The following is a 23,178-nucleotide window of genomic DNA, read 5'->3' on the forward strand; positions in this document are numbered from 1 at the left end:
ACAAACTATATTAAATGAATACCATAAACAAACTCAACAACAACAATAATAATAATCATCATCAGATTAATAAATAATAATTACAACATAATAAAAACTTATTGTAAGAAGGTAGTGTAAGAATGTAGTAAGATAGACATACAAACAATCAATAAAACAGAATTAAAGTGAAAGAACATCTGAACAAATGAGAAGTGGAAGAGAGAGAAATATTGTAAGAGTAATTAAGTGAATTAGATACTTCATGTGATTCAATGTTGTGGGTTGGGAGTAGTATCAGGGATACTATAACTGTAGGAGTATTATAGATATAATTGAAAGAGGCAATAAAGAGGAAATTTAGGAGTGAAGCAAAGAGAAAAATATAAGTACGTAAATAAATAGAGGAGAGAATAGTAGGGAAATAATGTGTTGTAAGTGTTGTAAAATAGAGAATATAGAAATGTAGACAAAGAATTTTGAAAAAATAGCTGGAAAAGAATGATTAAGAGTAGGTAAATTTGAGAATATAGAACGAATGAATAAATAAATAAATAAGTAAAGAAATAAATAAATAAACATATAAACAAATAAATAAATAAGTAAATAAATAAATAAATAAATAATTTTTTTAGAATTTTTTCACTTTTGTCTGGTAAAATTTTAATATTTTCTTCCGCCCAAATTCTGTGGAATGTGCAAAATGGACTTGACCCTAAATAGTCACGAGTTGCGAGAAATATTTGTCTATTATTTTCACCCAAGTAGAGAAAGGCATCTTACTTGGAGCAACTGGATGTGGAAGTAGGAAAAACCACTTGAGGGAGGGAGAGAGGAAGAGAACGTGCGTGCATGTGTGACGGCGAGAGAATTAGAGTCAAGTGATATTGTTAATTTTAAATTTGCTCCATTTTATAAGAAGAAGTAAAAATAGCTTTTCTATGTATAAAGCTTTGTTAGCTGACAATAGGCAAAGCTTTGTTACCTGACAATAGATACTCATTTTCATTTGAAACTTAGCACAAGGCACAAGGTATTCATTGTACATTGCAACTCAGGTCCCAAAATATACATACAATGAAAGTTTATTAAAATAAGTTAGCATCTTTTGTTTTGAATAAAATTTATATACCTTGAAATTCATGAAATTTCCCTTTTTTCTCCTTCTGTTTGTCATTCTAGGTATAGTTTATACCTCCAAAGTAAATTATAAAAAATATTTAAATTTTTTAGGCATTTTTTTATATTATAGAGCATATTTCTGGAATTTTTAGGTCGTAAGTGCATATTTTGGCCATTTTTCGGGCATAAAAATGCTAGCCCTACTCATCACCCAAAAATTAGTACTTGTCACTTGTCATACTGATGTAAGATCCATCGTAGAAGAGGCTTTTTAATTAGTGTTTGGTTCCATGTAATGAATATTCCTATATTACTAAGATTTCCCGTGATGAACGTTTGACACATTGACCAAATATCTAAGCTTTGGTATCAGTTCTCGTGTGTAGATAACATTTTAAAAATTACCAAATTCCTAAAGTAATTGCTAAATTGAATTCTTTTGCTTACCTGAAATATTTCACCAAACTGTAATGGTTCTGTCTTCAGACTAGCAAGTCTAGCTTTCCTCTGCTCTTCAACACGTGGCTTTATGCTCTGGAAATCAGATACAGTGAGTATTTCGTAAGTCTGGAGCACAAGAAGTTTACATCAACGTTTATTTATATAATACACACACCAGCCACAATACTAAATCCAGCTGCGTCATTTTTGGTCGATACTATATTGAAATGATGATGCATTTTGAAATGGATTTTTTTATTGGGTTATTTTACGATGCTGTATCAACATCTCAGGGTATTTAGCATCTGAATGAAATGAAGGTGATAATGCCGGTGAAATGAGTCCGGGGTCCAATACCGAAAGTTACCCAGCATTTGCTCCTATTGGGTTGAGGGAAAGCCCCGGAAAAAACCTCAACCAAGTAACTTGTCCTGACTGGGATTTGAACCTGGGCCACCTGGTTTTGCAGCCAGACGCACTGACCGTTTTTTGAAATGGAGAGTGAGAGTGAAATAATGGAGGAAAGAGGAAGAACTCCGAGAAAAATCATCAGAATCCTTGGTTTTGTCTACTGCAAATACGACTTTGACACTGCCAAGATTTGAACCTGGGTCTGCAGTCATTATAAGCCAGTGGTCTGTTATTTGAGTTATCATTTAGTGGTCAATATACAGACCACAACTGAATAAGTAATAGCTGAAGTACAAGAGGAATTTAAAGTTCTTACCGACACATTTTCATCTGCAATTGAAGTCAGGGTTTTAGAAGTGTTTGTCCAATTCCAGTTCCTCTTCAGGTGACTAAAAATAAAAAAATAATACATCTTGAATCTTGCATACACTACTTTTAACACTTAAATATAAATGATTGATTAAATGGCAAACTTACTCGTGTTAATTATATAAACACCGAAACAACTGTAAGCCACACGTGTTTATATTAATTAACATGAGTAAGTTTGCCATTTAATCAATCATTTAAAAAATAATAAATAAATAAATAAATAAATAAATAAATAAATAAATAAATAAATAAAAAGAAAATTCACAACATAAAACAACAATTCATAATACAATTCTTAATAAAAGTAAGTTACGAACATGGCTGAATTTATGAGATTTTAGACTTTTAAGACAACTGAATTGCAATAAAAGTTTTTGGGTTCTGAAACCATAATTCAATTAAATTTCTTCAGTGTTTCACACTTACTTACTGGTTTCATTTCGGAGCTATGTCATTTAAGTAGACAAATTTTGCGCATCTCAACTAACAAAACTCTCAAAAAAATGGAGTCATCTCCAAAATGTCGCAAGAGATTAAATTTCAATGCACAATTGGATACTTAACAGTAGAAAGGTGCAAAGTGCCAAATTTATGAACAGTATTTTATTAATAAATAACTTACGCTCTTGAACAATTTTAAGAATATATTTGCACATCTCAACTAAAAAAACTTAAAAAAAATGGAGTCATCTCCAAAATGTCACACGAGATTAAATTTCAATGCACAATTGGATACTTAATAGTAGAAAGGTGCAAAGTGCCAAATTTATGAACAGTATTTTATTAATAAATAATTTACGCTCTTCAACAATTTTAACAATATATTTTTTTAGAATTGAATTGATAGTACTGTAAATGGGGTTAATCTGATCATATGGGACAAATCTGATCATTTACGCTTAAGAACAAAAAACAAAAATCAGTTGCGTGATTATTGTTATAGTGAAATGTGCATACTCAGATTACAATAATGGCCACCTACAGAGCACTAAGACAACAGATTTTTCTTTTGACATAAGTTTATAATGTGTGCTGCGTTTGTCGAAGGTGGTGGTTCTTGAGATAACTTGGCCTGTTGCAACTTCTTGTTGTTGACAAATTGGTATGTCACGATATTTTTACTTTCTAAGAAAGTTCTTAAGTACTAGTTTTAACTTGCATGTGCATAGCTAATGTCATTTTGATGCTATATTTCACTAAACACGATATTACAATTTTGTGGGGTGACTCTGATCATGCGGTATGCAACAAAGGGGGCCTTTGAAAACATAGGCATGACTTCCCAGTCTAATGACTTGTCTGGATTGAGGAAGACAGTAATTGTTCCCTTCTGTCCCAATAAAGTCATTGTCCAGATTTCTGAACAAGAAGACCGGGTGACAACTATTCAGGAGAAGGAACTTGGACAGCATCATTTTGAAGGGTTCCATTTAGCTGTGAGTTTTCCCCATCTTTGTCAGATGTTATCTAAAACTGGCAAGCTGTCAAATGTTTAAATGAGATCGGAAAGAGAACCGGTACTGGTACTTGATATGAATTTACAATTCAGGGAATCCATGTTTGTGATTTGTTTTGTGTAATTATTTTATTTCCTTACTGAGTTTGTACTTAAATATGAAAAAAAAATTATTGGAACAATACAAGATTCAGCATTTTCAACAATGTATCATATCATAATGCTCTAAAACGTAGAAAAAACGTCTACAATGCCTCTCTCCACAAAATTCGCCAACCAACTCCCCAACCATTACATTTCAGACATACGTATGTCATGTTATATCGATGTAGATGTTATGTTTTATTTAATGACGCTTGCAACTGCAGAGGTTATATCAGCATTGCCGGATGTGCCGGAATTTTGTCCCGCAGGAGTTCTTTTACATGCCAGTAAATCTACTGACATGAGCCTGTCGCATTTAAGCACGCTTAAATACCATCGACCTGGCTCAGGATCGAACCCGCAATCTTAGGCATAGAAGGCCAGCGCTATACCAACTCGCCAACCAGGAATCGATGTATATTACTCAAACTACATTATCCTGAAGTATTTTACATTCCTTCTGAGACATTCTATATGTCTCAAATATTAAATTTTTCTTAAACAGTTCCCATGCTATTATCCATACCCATTTCATGTTTGAGGAATTCCAAAGCATTCCTAAATATTTTTTTTACAAAACTTGGATCTTATTCTATTAATTCATGTAATGAAGGTAAGCCATTACTCAATATATCTATACAAAAAAAATAATTAAACAATTAAGTAACAAATTAATTAATTTTCCATAATGAAATGTTACGTAATTTGGTATCGGATGAGATGGAATATAATTCATCACATGCAAAGTAACTTACGAGAAAAAAGCAGAGTCCAGACCAGCTGCTCCTCTCTTGTCTCCTGGAACATTTCCAGTATCTAACTCCAATGCATTCCCCGGCTGTCGAGGCTGAATTGCATCGATCATGGCCTGCTTGTTTTGCAGCACCTCCAGCACAATGTCCTTGCCAGTTACGTACATCCTACCTCCTGAGTACCAACAGAAAAGTTATTATAGTGTCTCGTGAGGAAATATGTCACTGCATTCCACTGTCTCCTGGCAAGTGCGATCTCTCTTGCTGGGAACATTTTTTATTTGGCCATGTTAGAAGAATGGCAGTGAAATAATTATATATATATATATATATATATATATATGTGTGTGTACATATAACTTTCTACTCTTTTCCCTGAAAAAGATTTTATTGCAAACACTCGTGATACTCCACTTCGATTACTGTGACATTCTGTTTACTGACCTAAGCACTGCTTTGGCGCAGAGACTACAACGTGTACATAATATGTGTGTTCGTTTCGTCTGCAATATTCGCCGGGCTGATCACGTAACACCATTTCTCGAAATGCTGTCTTGGCTTCATCTAGAAGATCGTAGAAAAATCCAACTGTCTTTCCCTCCTCTTTCATATATTGCATTTCTCCACTCCTGTGTATCTTGTGCTCCATTTTCAAAATTTATCCACCCACCACAATCTAGACATATGATTGCAGTACTCCTCAATATTATCCATTTCCTTCCACCGAAAATCCTCATATTCATCTTCTTTCACTATTGCTGTTCCTGGGCTTTCAAATTCCCTAAAGAGTAATGTCAGGGACTGTCAGACATGAAACCAAGTTAAGAATAGACTAAGGAAGTATTTTTCAAACAATTCTCGTTAACAATAATGGTTGTTTGAAGTTCTTCAATTTTTAATGCTCATATACAGTATATTACAGGATAAATACTTACTTACAAATGGCTTTAAGGAACCTGGAGGTTCACTGCCGTCCTCACATAGGCCAGCCATCGGTCCCTATCCTATGCAAGATTAATCCAGTCTCTATCATCATATCCCATCTCCCTCAAATCCATTTTAATATTATCCTCCCACCTGCGTCTCGGCCTCCCCAAAGATCTTTTCCCCTCCAGTCTCCCAACTAACATTCTATATGCATTTCTGGATTCGCCCAAACATGCTACATGCCCTGCCCATCTCAAATGTCTGGATTTAATGTCAGGTGAAGAATATAATGCGTGCAATTCTGCATTGTGTAACTTTCTCCATTCTCCTGTAACTTCACCCCTCTTAGCCCCAAATATTTTCCTAAGAACCTTATTCTCAAACATCCTTAATCTCTGTTCCTCTCTCAAAGTGAGAGTCCAAGCCTCACAACCATACAGAAGAACTGGTAACATAACTGTTTTATAAATTCTAACTTCAAGATTTTTTGACAGCAGACTAGATGACAAAAGTTTCTCAACTGAATAATAACAGGCATTTCCCCTACTGCCGCCGCCGCCGCCGCCGCCGCCGCCGCCGCCACCACCACCACCACCACCACCACCTCTTATCAATATTTATTATTGTCTCACTAACCTTAAGGTACTTATCTAAATTTAATTATTTACTTTTACTTTTATTATTCACTTTCAAGTTTTTATACGATCTAGATACGAGAGTAATTTTATAAATAATGCACAAGTTGGCAGAACTGTGACGTGGATGATGCAACACCAATGAAAATTACGTCAGTTGCAGTTGAAGGATTGAGGAAGAAGCACGTGTGTTCGTTTTGTCCATAGCGTACTCTGTGTTTAGGTAACAAGAGCTAGAAATGGAGCCTACACGTGTCTCGGGCACTGTGACGATTGAAGATCAAACATCGAATCTTTACGTGGCAAACCCCTCCACCCCCACTGAAATCCACACTTTCACAGTGCTTTCAGTGGAATTGTCATGAACTTACAGTGGATCGTAATACAGTTCCTCGTTGGGCTACTCGTTTTTGTGATGGTTCTGTCAGCAAGTTTGAATGTCCAGGCATTTCTGCTTCTGTTCAGCAGTCTAGCAGTGAGGGACACATCGCGCAGAAATGTTTCTCTTTTTCAAATTCTTTGTCAAAATACGGAATACTGAATTTGGTGAAATCTCCATAGCTTCTGAAGGTTTCTCACATGTCGCTCAACGATCTTCTTGAAGAGTATCCACCATGTTCATGTGTTGATGTGTTCGGCCTTCCTGGTCTTGCATCATCTTTGAAATGTTTCACCTATTTCCTAACACTGCTGGCGCCCATGCACACATCTCTGTATGCAAGCTGAAGTCTGAGGTGAATTTCATCAGCGGATTTTTCCTCTTTGGCAAGGAATTCAATGACACCAAGCTGTTGAAATGAACCATTGTCGTGGGCCATTTTGCAAACATTGCCTGTTGTCACGTGATAAGAAGCTAATAATGTCGTAATATGTCAATACATAGTGTAAAGACTGTAGATTACGATCATGCAGTCGTTTTTGTTACATTGTTGGAATTGGAATTATAGCAATGGATTGCTCATGACTTCCAGTACGACCCTCATAATATCTCATCTGAAGACTATTCAACTTACCCAGCTGTGTATGAATGCAGAAGTTCCACATCTCGTACCAATACTTGTCTATGTCATCAAGTCTGTGAAATTCGTATTTGTGCTGTGCGTATTCCACGTCTTCAGACACTTGGTGATAGCCTGGTCTTGAAGGTGTGGTGTCCAGAAGTGTTGTCTTGCGATTAAGAAAAATGAAAACCTGAAATATAAACGAGTACCAAGAGGGTTACAAAGGCATTTACAATTAATCACAAAACTAGTTAAATGTTAAGTTGCAGTTCTTACTGCAACAGTACAAGATATGTAGTACAGTAAAATCTGTACATGACAGAGTCTTTATAAGAAGGAAACCTGTCGATACAGAAATTAAATCTCAGAACAGAAAGATTTTATACATGAAAACAACTTCTATAAACCGAAAACTTCTGTAAAGCAGAAACGAAATGGTTTTAAGGAACCATTGGTTAATTACTGCTTAAATAAGACTGATATTTATTTTTAAGTTAATGGCACAACTATAGAGAAGGCATTGAGAAAAAACATATTTGTCCCAAGTGCTCAATAAGTCAGTATAATTTTTTTTAATGTTGTACTGAAGTGTAGTTAGGTGTCGATTTTAAGTTAGTTTTATTTTAAATAAAATTTACCAATAAAGCAGAAATTGTTGCTCAACTGGGATTGCAGCCTGGTTCATTACAAATTGTTTGACACCAATACAAAAGTTTCATCACTCCACATTCTCGAGTTGCACTGTCTCGACTGACATGCTACCCATCAATTCATGCCTCAAATTCCCCCCTTTCGCATATTGCTAGATGAGGTCACCCGTTTCAACTCAAGGTCATGTTGGATACAATGATTCATCTGTCGATAGCCATTTACTCCATTAGAATGTCATTAGAAATTACAGGCGCGACAAAACTCATCTGAAAATGTATTGGTAGTTTCCGAGATGGTTTCTAGATCCAACTTATAGACGTATTCATGTCAAAAAAATAAAATCTAGACGTCAATAAACTTACTATCTTACAGAGACAATTTAAGAATTCTGGCTCATTTTTGTTTTGTTTTATCACTAAAATAATACATTCAGTCAAAGTATAATAAGTTGTATAGCAGCAGTTCCCAATGTGGGGATCGTGTAAAGAGCTCAGGGAGGGTCATGAGATGATTTACTAAATAAAACAACAAAAAACAAACACCTTATTAATATACATCTATTTTAAAATTTAGAAACATGAACAACATTGAACATAAATGTAAAAAAGTGTTCAGTGCGGTATTTGTAAAGCAAAAAATATTAATGCTATAAATGTGCCTGTATTTCAGAAGGTGGCTTCTCAAATCTGGACTTTGTAATTGATAAATACAGTGATATTTACAATTTCAAGAAGATTTCTAGCTTTTGTTTTAATGACAACCATACACGAGAAACTTATTTTGTATAAACACAACGTTTACATATATTTTAAAAAATGAAAGTTTCTTTTGCGAGGTATTCTGTATTCTTACATTCTTGTGATTCTAATCTGGTTTATGCTCTGTGAAGAAAATGTCTAGCTTCAAAATTCCATCAGTAAGTACATATTTAAGTAAGTTGCTTAGTCACACATATTTTTTTTATTTCAGTCAGTTATACGAAACTGTCTAAAAACAGATTCAGTATCCATATGTGATAGCTGTAATTGTTTTGAGTTTCTTCTGGAAACACACAAAAGCTGTTGTTTAAAATTGTGTAAACTTATTTTATTGCGTGTCTGTAAAAACAAATTCGGTATTTGTTGTAGGCTTATAATACACAGCTAACTTTTCCATGAGTCCTTTAACACTGAAATGAATCAAATTTGATGTCGACCAGAAACCAAGTTTCTTTATAAATCCGTTGGGTAACAAAGCGCAAGCACTGAAGTATTATTGCAGCATCATGACAGTAATAGTTTTAATATTATAAATTTAATGATTTTTACGTAATATTTCGTATTATTGTTACACTATATATTTGTATTTTTTGTCGTTCTTTGGGTGGTACCCATTGGTTTTGAATAAAATTATTGTTGTTTTCGATTTCAAAGGAATTTTTATTTTTCAAATGGGGTTAAGTAGGCCTATGGTATGATAGTGGGGGGGTCACAAACAAAAGTTTCGGCCAAAAGTAGGTTGTGCATTCAAAAAGTTTGATACCACTGTTGTATATAAATACACAATAAAAATATACAATACACTTTCTCACTGTGGATATTTAATTACATGTGTGGAACATTTTTCTTTCATAATCTAGGTTCGTATTTCACATTACGACACTCCTGATTCTACTTACGAATATTAATTAGAATATGTTAAGAGTTTCATTTCCAAGTCGTACCTGATCTTTCTCCTTAAGACGTTGTGGACCAAACTGGATGAGGCCAACATAGCACAGGCGCTGCATCACCTCGTGAATACTGAAGATGTATCGTCGTGCAATAGTCAGAGCATTTCGCAGATGTGATGGTAAGTGACGAACAAGGTAATTCCGGCGAATGGGGTGCAAGAGGTACTGTTCCAGGCCAGGGATTATAAATGAAACGTTAAATATCTTCACAAATGTGCAGAGCGGCAAGCGGAGCAGCAGGTCACACATGATGGCCCAGCCATCTGGCCAACCTGAAATCAATGTTCATTATACAGTAACATTCCCTAATTTTTTAAGAAATTATTTTTAAAAATCTTGGCAGAACTATCATAAAAACAATGTAATTTACTCCCACTTTTACGAAATTCTGCTTTAAAGAAAATACTGCTTTTAAAAAAATATATTGGAATGGATTTGCAAATACATAATCCATTTCAATGAAATTCATATATTTGTACAGTAGTGTGGCATAGCAACAGCACATTGTGATCAATAGTATTCAGCAATATCTCGATTGAAAGTAAGCTAGTAAAAAGGGGGAGAGAGTTGTTCGCATCCGTGACATTCTCTTAAGTAACACGTGTCCCCTGGGTAGTGTAAAATAAGCAACAATTCTGGCCATGCTTACTAAAGAGTGCAAATATTTGAGTACTCTTTACTGGGAGGCAACAAGCAAAATGAGTTAAATGATTCCAAAAGTGGCCATTGGAAAACAAAAGTGAGCTTGTAAAAATATTTTGTTTTTTCATATAAAAAATGTAAATTTAATTATGTTGTTGTTGTTTTCTAATGCCAGGCGTTTGACAATAAAGTCATTTGACCCCTTGCACTCCAATATTTTTCGAAGATATTGTCATGGTCACCCAAATTATAGTACCAGTACTTAAAAATATGTTATCATGATTTCATGAACACATCATATTGTGTGTCCGCAAAAGTTTATTGTTAATGTGTGTTTGTCAATAGCAAAATTCGATGGTGTTTGAGTAAAGGGAGATAAGTCATAAAAATGAGTTTTTATGATAAATGAAAATTGAACTTCGGATCCTTATTACAAATAATTTTCTACATAAATAAAACACATCAAATCCTAGAATTAATTTGTTTTTGCACATCCATTTGTAGAATTTAACCTGTGTATTCACCTGAGAACAAAACTCCATCTGCACAAAAAATTACTTAACTCCTTTACCCAAACACCACCGAATTATTGCATAATAAGAATATGTAAATGTAATGTAGTCACATAGCCTAAGAATATCTATTTCTACAGTCAGTCTTCCCTTGTTTATACAGGGTGAGCAACTTAAAACCACCTCTCTTCAGCTAGCTGTGCTGACCATTGTCTCAGCTATTGTTGCATAGACAGCTCGATTCAAACATATTTTGTAAGACTAAACATGTTGAATTCTATTAATAAATTGATTAACAAAGTAGTCTTATTTGGGTCTTCATTTATTTTCCGCATGTGGCTGTATAAAATAAGCTGGTTTAAAGTTGCTAACAGTGTATTACTGTACAGGTAAGTGAAAATTCAACTTTAAGAAAAACCCACATTTAAGGAAAATATAATTCCTTGAAAATATGTTTTACAATACATATATATATATATATATATATATATATATATTTGTACATGATTATGGCTAGGAGTGTGAAATATGATTAAAGACACCAAAGGGAAACCTCTACGAAGTGTAAACAAAGTAGTTTATGTTTACATCTACTCTCAAATAACATGAGACAAGTTATAATTCCGGATAATATCTAAAAGAAAGAATGACATCAAAGGGTTCTACTGTCTTGCATGGCTTTTAAATTATTTGTAGCAAAAAAAAAAAAAAAAAAAAAAAAAAAAAATTTCAGAGAGTACATTTGTGACTTCATTTACATAATACTAAAGTTAAAAAAAAAAAATCGGCCAATGCATACAAGTGCTTAGCTTCTCTATGCTACATATCTTTACAAATAACTAGGTGTGAGTGTGATCACCTGTCGACAGGTACATAGCTTGTTTTTCTTCTCTCTCCTTGTTTTCTTTGTATTCCCCTCATTCTCCTTCTCTTCCCATTGTTCTCCTTATATTTCCCTTGTTCTTGCATTCGTCTAATTCACGCGCACGCACACGCGTATGCACATGCACACGCACACGTACACGCACGCACGCACGCACGCACGCACGCACGCACGCACGCACGCACACACACACACACACACACACACACACACACACACACACACACACACACACACACACACACACAGAAGGGAAACACTGTTTCATGGAAAGATCTATTGCAATTTATTGTTGAGATATTTTTCAACATACTCCCCACCAGAACTGAGACATTTGTCATACCGTGAGATCAACTTTTGTACCCCTATGTTGTAGAAGTCCGCCACCTGGGATTGGAACCAGTGTGCGACAGCCATCTGCACCTCTCTGTTGATCCCACGGTATAACAAATGTCTCAATTCCAGTGGGGAATATGTTGAAAAATAGTTCAACAATTGCTGTATCTGTTCCAATAAATCTTTCGACGAAATTGGTTTTCTTTCTGTAAACGTCCCAGAGAAATTTACTTTCTGGACATGCCTCCATACAAATCTCTTGTTTCTCTTTGTAGTCCCTGTGTTCTCCATATATTCCCCTCGTTCTTCATGCATTGCCCCTTTTCTCCTTATATTTCCCTGTTCTTCTCTCCCCTTGTCTTGTCCTACAGTTCTGTTTGTATGTCCCATTGTTCTCCTTGTTTTTCCATGTTTTTCTTGTATTCCCTTTTCTCCTTACTTATCTTCCTATTGTCCTACTTATCTTCCCCATTTTCTCTTTGTCTTTCTGTTCTCCTTATATTTCCCTTCTTCTATATGTATTCCCCTTGCTCTCCTTGCCTTCCCCTTGTCCTCCTTGTATTCCCTTTGTTCTCTTATATTCTCCATATTCTTCTTGTCTTACAGTTCCCCTTATTCTCTCTCTATTCCCAAGTTTCCTTGCCCATCCCTTGTTCTCCTTGCATAGTTCTACGTCAAAAATGCATTTTTAGTTTATTCTATTTCCAAAAAAAAGAAATTGAAAAAAGGAACGACTTTAAGAAGGAAAGAAACAAACAAATAAGTGAACAATAAAACAAAATAAGATTTGCTAAATGATGAAAAAACTTTTTTTATCTGTATTGATTAAAAATTTAGATTTAAAAGCATGTAATCCCACAAATACCTGCATGTTTTGGAAGTGGGGGTATGAACATCTTCCAGTCCACTTCTTCATGGTAGATTTTAGACATCTCAGATGTAACTTCATCAGTTATAGAATTATCCCTCAGCTGAAGGCGTCTGATAACAGCTTCCTGATCGAGATTTTCATTTCCTACATATCCATAGATCACATAAAAGAGGAACTGATGTAATATTTGCATCCGAACAAACTTCGGAGCAAAACCGTACTTCTTGCCAATTCTCTGTAACCGATAAGAATATGATTAATATTATGCACTGAAAATAAGTTGCAATCACTAAAATTTATAAACTATAAATGAAAACTGTGTTTTAAATACAGATGTATTCTAATATGTAGCTACGAAAATAAGACACTATTGTCGTTCTTGGTAGTGTAGTGATTGCCATGCTGGTTGCTGGATCCAAGGTCTATAGGTTCAAAGCTAGAAGAGGTCAATGAGATTTTAAAGGTGAAAAAAATTCTAATGATTTGTTCAATATGTTATATAAACAACGTATTTAACTTTCTTGTGTTAATTGAAATTATTATGGTATTTTATTTTGAATTGAACTGAATATGAATGGAGGAGCTATGACAGTCATAGCACTGCGACCTGAAATCCCCGCCATAATATCCTATCAGTCCAATAGTTTAATGTTCTTGATAAACTGAATCAAACTACGGACTCAAACAGTTGATAGCTCATCAAGCTTTGGAACTCAAATTTAACTCTTGACCACCACGTAAGTGTGGCATAAAAGTGAAAGTCTTACTATAGTGATAAATAGGGGGCGGATGTTGATGAAAAGTCATCTTCTTATTTTTCACATTAGGGCGATGCCTATTAATATAGAAATCCTTTCTATGTTAATATCAACGTAAAAAAGTAATTTCTTACATTGCATTTTTTCGACGTTTTTGAACTAATAGGTCATTTTTATATTTTTTTCGGCATTTTTTGGTCATTTTTAATACTTTGAAGAACTTTTAGATCATTTGGGATGCATTTTACTTTCTTCTTTACCGATAGGTTTGTTAAATCATTTTATAAGCAAATAGGTCAGTAGTAATACCTACTGAATAAGTGTATAACAGTGAAGTTTGAGTTTTATAGTTTGGAACAGACTCTAAAGTCCATCCCTCATTCCACTGAAGGCTTCATTTCGCACAACGGAAGTAATATAAAATGCTTGACAGCATCTTAGTTTAAGTGAGGGCTTTGACTGCTACTGTTCTTTCGTTGGTACGAGGGTATTTTTAGAATTTATGTTTGGAAGGGGGGGGGGGAACTTTCACCATGTCCTGAACAGGACGTTGTGTCCTCAACATGGTTCGGAAAGGATGTCTACTGTAGTGGACAGTATTTTTAACACAAAGATTGCAAGAATGCACGCTGCGCCCACAATTTGTTTTATAATTCAAACTCCCTCATCTGGAAGATCTGGTAACAAAAGTGAAGCATGGAAGGAGGAGGAGACGGAGAATGAAGGCACTGACATGGACCACTCCTGATTGAAACATACTGTAAACCCTCATTAAAATCTATAGTTTTCCCTTAAAACCTTAATTTTGTTGCATGTTCTTTTCCTTTATCTTAGCCAAATTCCAGGAAGTTGCTGCCTCTCTCCGAGATTTGCAGGACAGTCGTTGAAACAAGCTGACTAATTTTTAAGAAGTTGTGATGCGAGTACGGTGAATAATATTTAAATGTCATTTTCTTTTAATTTTATGTCATTTTTCCATTAGTTTAAGGGCATTTTAATGATCATTTTAAGTAGATTTTCAGGTCATCAACATCCATCCCCTAGTGATAAATATCCAATATATAATCCTAGGTTTTAGATCCCAAGTCTTACCAAGCATTCTTCTATACGTACAAAAAAAAACCCCTGGAGGACTTGGCAATGCAATAATCTAAGTGATTTTTCCAAGTTAATCTCTTGTCCAAAATGAGTCCTACATATTTAACTTGTGAAGAGTAGGGTATCCTCTCACCAAAAAGAGTAGGTTCCTTCAAGTTCCCTATAGTCTCATTTTAATAAAATGTACCACTACCGTTTTGTTGAGATTAACAGAAAGTTTGGTTCTGTTGCACCAGGTTTCAATCTTTTTCAGTGCAGCTTGAAGCACCTCGAAGACCGTTTTATGAAATTTCCCTTCAACAATTACAGCAATGTTTTATCTTATTTAATGATTAGTTTCAGCTTAATTCTCGCCATCTTCAGATTTCTAGTGACGTCCTGTTCTTGTTTCCGGTTTCTTCTTGTTGATGTCTTGGTGGGACTCTGTTTATGATCGGTAGTGTTGTGTCAAAAAGGATGTGCGTTCTGAAATTTAGTTGCATGTTGAGGATGTGTTGTGCATGTGTTTTTGTATGTGTGTTATTTTAATTGAACAATGCTGGCAATACTGATTAGTGTGTTTCAAGACCAGACTATAAAATCGAACAATAATAATCTATCAACATATGAAAGCGACAATGATTTCTACAACTGTATGCTAGAGGGCAGCACTTAAATACCAATATCTAAACTTCCTTACTACATTTTCAAATCTCAATATCTAAGGATATAAATATCATAATCAAAACTCACACTGTCATAAACGAACTTTGGAGATTTCAGCTTCTCTTTACTTGATGAAATGGCTTTCATTTCGTCCATACTTTTGTGAATGGATTCACTTGAAAAATTTTCGTCTTCATTTGCCTTTCCTTCGTAGGATCTTACTAATCTTTCCTTACCAAGAATGAAGAATTTCATTTTAGCTTGTTCCACTGCAGACTGAATTAAACTGTGATCTGTAAAATAGAAACTGAGTAATTTCAAATTTAAAATAACACAGCAAAACCTCTACTGAACATTTTTCAGGGGACAAATTTTATTTTTTAGCTTAAATAGAGATTTACACTAAAATGAGGTTTCATTATTTTCATTCAATAAAATACACTAATTTTCTAGAAATCCTACCAAGTGGTCTTCAGATTCAAACCACATGAAACACTAATTTTCTAGAAATTCTACCAAGTGGTCTTCAGATTCAAACCACGTGAAACACTAATTTTCTAGAAATCCTACCAAGTGGTCTTCAGATTCAAACCACGTGAAACATCATCTCCGGCTCAAGAAATTTTTTTTTCTTAATTGTTACCTTCAATATTAAATTTTCTAAAATTTTTATGAAGAAAAAATATTTCCTGAAGGAATAGGTAAAAGATCCTAGACTAGTGACAATAAATAAAATGAGGATGCCAGTCACCATGTTAGATCTGTTAGCTGTAGGTTATTTTACGACACTTTATCAACATCCTAGCTTATTTAGCATATGAATGAGATGGTGATAATGCCGGTGAAATGAGTCCGGGTCCAGCACCGATAGTTACCCAGCTTTTGCTCATACTAGGTTGAGGGAAAACCCCGGAAAAATCCTCAATCAGTTAACTTGCCCCAACTGGGAATCAAACCCAGGTCACCTGGTTTCACGGCCAGATGCACTAACCATTACTTCACAGGTGTGAGCTGTTAGCTGTATGTGGATATAAGAATAAATAAGCATAATATGTCTTAAATGCTTTGCTTTTCAACAAGACTTTTCCCCTCACAAAAATTCCCTCATAAAACACGCACCTGAATTTTTTCTCGTATTTTCGGTAGAAAAAAAGTGCTAGTTATATGCGAGTAAATATGGTATATTGTAAATGGATGATTGCTCTATAAAAGTAAACTGATAATGAAATATTGCAATACAATGTTTTTTGCATTTCATATTGTGTATGCCTTCTAATTAAACATGTAAATTTTGAATAAAATTATTTGTTTTCGGTTATCAGTGTCTTTTATTTATCCATGCAATTTTAAGTCCTTCCTAGCCGAGATAATCGGAACTGCAATCTTTTTTTTTTTTTTTTTTTTTTTTAATGTTTTCCGGATCTAAAAGTCTTACAGCTTATGTTTAAATGAACAGTAATTCTGAGAATAAAGCCCAGAGAGACTCCTATACCATATCCTACATAAATGGTAATGTAGACACCATATTGGAAGATTTTAAATAATGATTACACTTTGCTAAAATATTTAAGATTTAGAAGAAAAAGTGCAAAAGAATGAGTCATTGAAGATTAACTGTTTCATTAGAAATTTGCAAAATTGATGATGAATGTGTGTGCTGACATTCTGCTACAGATGTGAGAAGAAAAAGTTAAATCCTGGCCAAGACTGAAGATTTCGGAAGGGGAAGCAAGGAATAAACTGAAGAAAAAAAATCATGAAAAAGTTTTTTAATGTGTTTTGAAAAATTAACAATTTATTTACACGACAATGCGCTGCACCACCCCAAACTGGGCAACCATATGCGATCATAGGTCTAATTAATGTCTTGAACAGCAAAATTTTTATGTCTATACAGTTGATCTTCTTTTAATGAGGGATCATACTTGACCGAAACGCTGTTTGGTTTTTTTGTAATGTTTGTTCAATATGGTGTTTTCAAATTAGTTTAGTATCCAAGTGTATACCTAGATATTTTACTGATTCATTATGAGAGAGGTAAGGTAGAATAGTATTGTTTAACGAAAGCTATGGATCATCAGGATATTTTTGCAATGTAAACATTCTGACTTGACACTTTAAAGGTTTAAGAGCTGGGTACTTTCCACTTTTGTGACCATTTGTCTATTACATTAAGGGCCAGTTTTACCAACAGATTATTTTCTTAAACTCGATTAATGCTTTTTTAATCTGAGATTTTCTGTTATTGCGTTTCACCATTGTGTTTTTCTGATATGTTGTTGTTGTTGTTTTCTAATGCCAGGCGTTTGACAATAAAGTCATTTGACCTCTTGCACTCCAATATTTTTCAAAGATATTATCATGACTAGCCACTGAAGCACAGATTTTGAGGTGTTCCGAATCCATTTCTTGGTTTGAGTTGCACAATGGGCAGTTAGGGGACTGATATATTCCAATTCTATGCAGGTGTTTGGCCAACCAATCATGGCCTGTTGCCAATCTAAATGCAGCTACAGACGATTTTCGTGGTAAATCGGGAATTAACTGTGGATTTTGATGCAGAGAGTTCCATTTTTTCCTTTGGGATTGAGTTATCAAATTTTGTTTGTTGAAGTCTAAGTATGTAGATTTAATAAATCTCTTCACAGAGTAGATTTACTAACAGGTCTGTAAGTAGCAGTGCTGCCCTTCTTTGCTAAAGCATCCGCATTCTCGTTTCCCAGGATTCCACAATGGGATGGTATCCATTGGAATACAATTCTTTTATTGAGTGATGATATTAGTTGAGAGAGCATTTTAGTTATTTCTGCTGTTTGAGATGAAGGTGTGTGTTTAGAGACGATTGATAGAATGGCTGCTTTGGAGTCTGACAATATAACTGCATTCCTAAATTTATTGATGTGGCATAGAAGATTCCTGAGACATTCACTTATGGCAATGATTTCACCATCAAAACTTGTTGTTCCATATCCAAGAGATCTATAAAGTGAGAAGAGACAGCACATAACACCTGCACCGGCACCTTGTTCTCTGGAGATCAAGGATCCATCGATGTATAAATGAAGCCAGTTTTGTGGAGGGTACCTAATATTAATTGTCTCTAAAGACAATTGTTTCAGTATTTCAGTGTTTACTTCTGATTTCAGTATTTCTTCTGTTAAATTTAGATTATATTCTATATTTAATAGAGTTAAAGGGTTTGGTTCAATTTGTAAGTTTTCTTTTAAATTCGGGATATTGATTTTCTGTTTTAATTCTTGAACAATGGATATGATCTGATATAATCCAGATTAATAAGACAAAATCGAGATGAAATATTAACTGTTCAAATCTCGCTGGTTTACAGCATTAATCTAGATTAATGACGATTATCATGGCTGCTCAAATTAATAATATTGCCTATGAAATTTCGTCTGATGAAGATTATATAAACGAAGATCCATTCTTTAAGTATATTTTGCTGTTCAATGCCATGTCTCTTCTGCAGTTCAAGTAATTCACTTTTTGTTCTCTGCAGAAGAGCCAGATCATTGTTATCTCTCTGTAGATTAGATCTCCTCCTCCTAGTCCAAGATGGATTTGTAGTTGGCGGTGTCGCTGTCGAAGCTGTACGGTATTCTTTGATGTTCCCTCTCCATCCTTGGTGGTGGATCATCATTACCTTCTGCAGAATTATTTATGGTAGTGACATCTTCAGAAATAATTTCAAGATAAACAGGATAGAGTGCTTCACTCATGGGACTTCTCCGCATGTGAGGTGTAATATGTGTCCAATCATCAATCCAATAGTTGGATCACCGTGGCACCATTGTTGACCTCTTCCGGGGTTTCTAAAATGTCCATTTCATTTTGTAAATTCTTCTCTGTTGAACAGAAGGCAACATCTGAATCAAATGAGTAGTTTAATCCCTCAAAAGTAGGACGTATCAAATTCATTACACATCTGCACAAAGCATTTTCTTTTCGCTTTTTTGAAGGATCTCCACCTGTGTCAGCTACACAGTGTATTTTTTCATCTGCGTATGTCTCTCTTGTGATTTTCTTCATATTTTCCCAAGCACGTTAAAGTTTTTCGGCTGTGTGGTGATGGTAGATGCATATGGAGTTAAATTCTTGTGCAATTATATTCCATTCCTTAAGCTTCGTTTGTTGTGTCACAGCATCTGTTCTTTTACTTTCTACGATTTCGAAATGCTTTGTAACGGATCGACCAATGCATTTTTTCTTCTGCAGTTAAATGTGGGCTTCTTCATCTCTTTTCAACTGATGACATTTCGAAGTTAACAGATTTTAGGTTAGAAACAAGAGAAGTAATAAAGAATCTAATGCTTTCTATTACATAAATCCTTCCCGAGTTTCATTTGTTTTCTGTGCTACTTCACATCATCTCTGGAAAATATAAATATATCTGGATTAAAGTAACTGAGATTAGTTTCTGCATGATAAAATTCGTGAAACGCACACAAAATAATCCCGATTAACTGTTTACTGAGATTAAGTTAATCGCGACAATAGCATAATTAATTCTGTTTGGTGAAACCGGCCCTAAGAGAAGTTTGAATTTGTCGACCAAGGATAGAGCATTGTGACAATTTTAGGAAGCAATCTATTTACATAACCTATTGGCAATTAATTTTTCGAGATTTTAGTTAGAACAGAGAGAAGACTGAAAAGGTGGTAGGAATCCACTTGGGCAGGATGTGAACTGCAGTCTGAACTGTGAAGTAAAAGAAGAAACTATCACCTGTCGTGATATCAGGTTCACACACAAAGCTCAACATCTTCTCTTTGTTGCCTCCCTTTAATACAATTTTGATCACTTTTATGTGACCATCTTTGCTAAGTTTTGCCAGGAGTCTCAGCAGAGACTTCTTGTCTATCTTTGAATTGTAGCCTTCCTTCCCTTCTTCTTCATTGATATGCTGAAACAAGAACACACAAATGAGACTTTCATTATTGTTTAGCAGTGATGTCTGTGGCTGCTTCGACATTGAAAATTTATGAAATTATGCAGATACAGATCCCAACATAAATCTGAACACTATTTCTCACGAAAAATTTCCATGGCGTTTTTGATGTGAAAACATCTTGAAGTCCGCTAGCTCATTTGATACCCAGGCAACTTCCTTTGTATTATTATTAGTGTCTTCTAAAGGTTAACGCTGGCAGATAAAAGGGAGGCGGATTTTCTTTCAATAATTAACACCAGCTATGGAGATGGATGTTTCTAGTAACGCGCTGTTGTAATAATCCTTCTCCTTCATTGTTAAAAATTAGAATTGTTGTTGTTTTCTAATGCCAGGCATTTGACAATAAAGGCATTTGACCTCTTGCACTCCAATATTTTTCAAAGATATTTTGAGGTGTTCTGAATCCATTTCTTGATTTGAGTTGCACAATGGACAGTTAGGGGACTGATATATTCCAATTCTATGCAGGTGTTTGGCCAAACACATTAGAATTGTATGTATGTGTCTAATATATTATAAAAGAATAAAGTGCCAATAATAGCAAAGACACAATCTGGCAAAATGGAAATGACTCCATGTGAATTTAACAGCTGTCACTATAGAATAACAGAATCTGATTGGCAACAATGACATGTTGATTGGCGCAGCATGACAAAGAAATGTTTTACTTGGTTATTTAACGACGCTGTATCAACTACGAGGTTATTTAGCGTTGATGGAATTGGTGATAGCGAGATGAGGCCGAGGATTCGCCATAGATTACCTGACATTTGCCTTAGTTGAGTAAAACCTCGGAAAAAACCCACCAGATAATCAGCCCAAGCAGGAATCGAACCCACACCCTAGCACAACTCCTGATTGACAGGCAAGCGCCTTTACAGACATGACAAAGGAACACTTGGCAGTATTTTCAGAAGTGAAATCAATAACGAAAATAATGAAAGCCATGTGGAATATTAACACTTAGAGAATTAATTAATGCTTCAAAACTTTCTGATTGCTCTGATCCTACTGGGTATCAAATAAGCAAGTGGACTTTATGTGACAATTGTAGGGAAAATCTTTACAATATGTAATGAAAAATGCAATGGAAATCCACTACGGAAGATTGGCATTGCAGATAGCATACACTATGAAGAACAGAAATGTGAAATAAGTCATCAGATTACCCAATTTAAAAAAAATAACTCTATTCTTAAATTACCTTCATAAGTTTAGTGAGATCATCAATAACTGTGTGTGTCCTCACAGCTTCTATGATGATATTGGCTCTCCTTAGTATTCTGTATGTGATGTTAGGAGTGTCTTTGTTAGACACGTCCATTTTCAACAGTTCCTCTGTCAGACCAACATGGTAACTATATAACAACAAATACGTAAATATTTAAACAAGATTAAATTACTATGCATATAAAGCACAATAATTATTCCCTCTCATAGGGTTTACCAGGTTTTCAGAATGTCATTACAGGACAGGATGAGATCGAGCTTCAAGGTGTGATGTTTATCGCAAGAAAAGTGAACATAATTTGAGAGAACTCCATTTGCACACCATGTTATATTATTGCCATAGTTTTTTTTTATATATCCAAAAACACTCATACTGAATTTAAAATTATCAGTTTATTTTATTGTAATTTTATTACTTGGGACATTAAAAAAATTAAAATAATATTGTGATACTTAAATTATCCAATAAAATTACTGATTTCTACTGAAAAGGATACATTTTTAAACTGTATTACTGTATAGTTAATGTTATGTTTTGTTTAACGATGCTCGCAACTGCAGAGGTTATATCAGCATCGCCGGATGTGCCAGAATTTTGTCCCGCAGGAGTTCTTTTACATGCCAATAAATCTATTGACATGAGCCTGTTGCATTTAAGCACACTTAAATGCCATCGACCTGGCCCGGGATCGAACCTGCAACCTTGGGCATAGAAGGCCAACGCTATACCAACTCGCCAACAAGGTCGACATTACTGTATAGTACAAAGTATATTACGATTATTTATATTTTGTTTCTTTCTTAGCATTATCTAGCAAAGTTGAAACCATTTTAATTGCTTCAAAAATGACAACTATAATTAAAATTTAAGTTAATTTGGACTTCAACTTTCGTTAAACCTGTGAAACGTCTATTCCTCTGTTCTCTCCACACATTTTTCATAGCTGACACAAAGTAGAAATGTACAAAAAACAATGCTGGGTGCAACAGTTTATTATGTACTAAGTACTCAGTTAAAAAATTTTATGGAATATACTTTTTTTCGCCAAAATGAATGATGTTATGTGGTATATTTCTGTTTCTGGTGTTGGCATCATTCATAACGTCACTTTCATAGACATTTCACGATCATAGTCATTATTGTCATTGTGTGGCAACTGGCTGTTGTTCGTGTGATACTCATTTGTCACATTTCACAATGAAGACTGTATGAGTATCAAAGATGACCAGCACTCAGAAAAACGTTTATGTCAGGCACAGACCTGTCCCCCCACCACCTAAGCTTCTTCAAGCATGCTTAATGTCTCTGAAGATGATTTGAACGATAATAGCCAGATGCCACACAACAACAAAGACTATGATCATGAAACTGCTACCAAAGAGAGGTCATGAATGATGCCAACACCAGAAACAGAAATATACCACATAACACTACTCATTTCGGCAAAAAAAAATATATATATATTCCGGAAACTTTTTGAACTGAGTATGTATACAACAAGTACTGTTGAAAGGGAGTCCGCCTTTATTGTAGTTAATAATAAATTTGGTGATTTTATTAGTGAATTTTTAGATGTTAGAACTTCTATAAAAGTAGGTCTCAATATATAAATCTTTGATTTCTTTTCTTT

At 34.7% G+C, this 23,178-nt stretch overlaps 1 protein-coding gene across 2 annotated transcripts in view; it reads right to left on the reverse strand.

The window, feature by feature from the left end:
• The window catches only part of LOC138693046 (general transcription factor 3C polypeptide 1), a 93,561-nt gene that overhangs the window by 46,813 nt on the left and 23,570 nt on the right, over nucleotides 1-23,178 (reverse strand). For both annotated transcript variants that reach the window (XM_069816594.1, XM_069816604.1), the window contains exons 10-18: nucleotides 21,522-21,675; nucleotides 20,092-20,269; nucleotides 15,435-15,640; nucleotides 12,841-13,081; nucleotides 9,594-9,874; nucleotides 7,253-7,430; nucleotides 4,681-4,852; nucleotides 2,270-2,342; nucleotides 1,549-1,635 (exon numbers count right to left, since the gene is read on the reverse strand). In XM_069816594.1, coding sequence (XP_069672695.1) covers nucleotides 1,549-1,635; nucleotides 2,270-2,342; nucleotides 4,681-4,852; nucleotides 7,253-7,430; nucleotides 9,594-9,874; nucleotides 12,841-13,081; nucleotides 15,435-15,640; nucleotides 20,092-20,269; nucleotides 21,522-21,675 — 1,570 coding nt within the window. The remainder of the gene's footprint in view (nucleotides 1-1,548; nucleotides 1,636-2,269; nucleotides 2,343-4,680; nucleotides 4,853-7,252; nucleotides 7,431-9,593; nucleotides 9,875-12,840; nucleotides 13,082-15,434; nucleotides 15,641-20,091; nucleotides 20,270-21,521; nucleotides 21,676-23,178) is intronic.

The sequence above is a fragment of the Periplaneta americana genome, chromosome 2, assembly GCF_040183065.1.
Source record: "Periplaneta americana isolate PAMFEO1 chromosome 2, P.americana_PAMFEO1_priV1, whole genome shotgun sequence".
Classification (NCBI taxonomy): Eukaryota; Metazoa; Arthropoda; class Insecta; order Blattodea; family Blattidae; genus Periplaneta; species Periplaneta americana.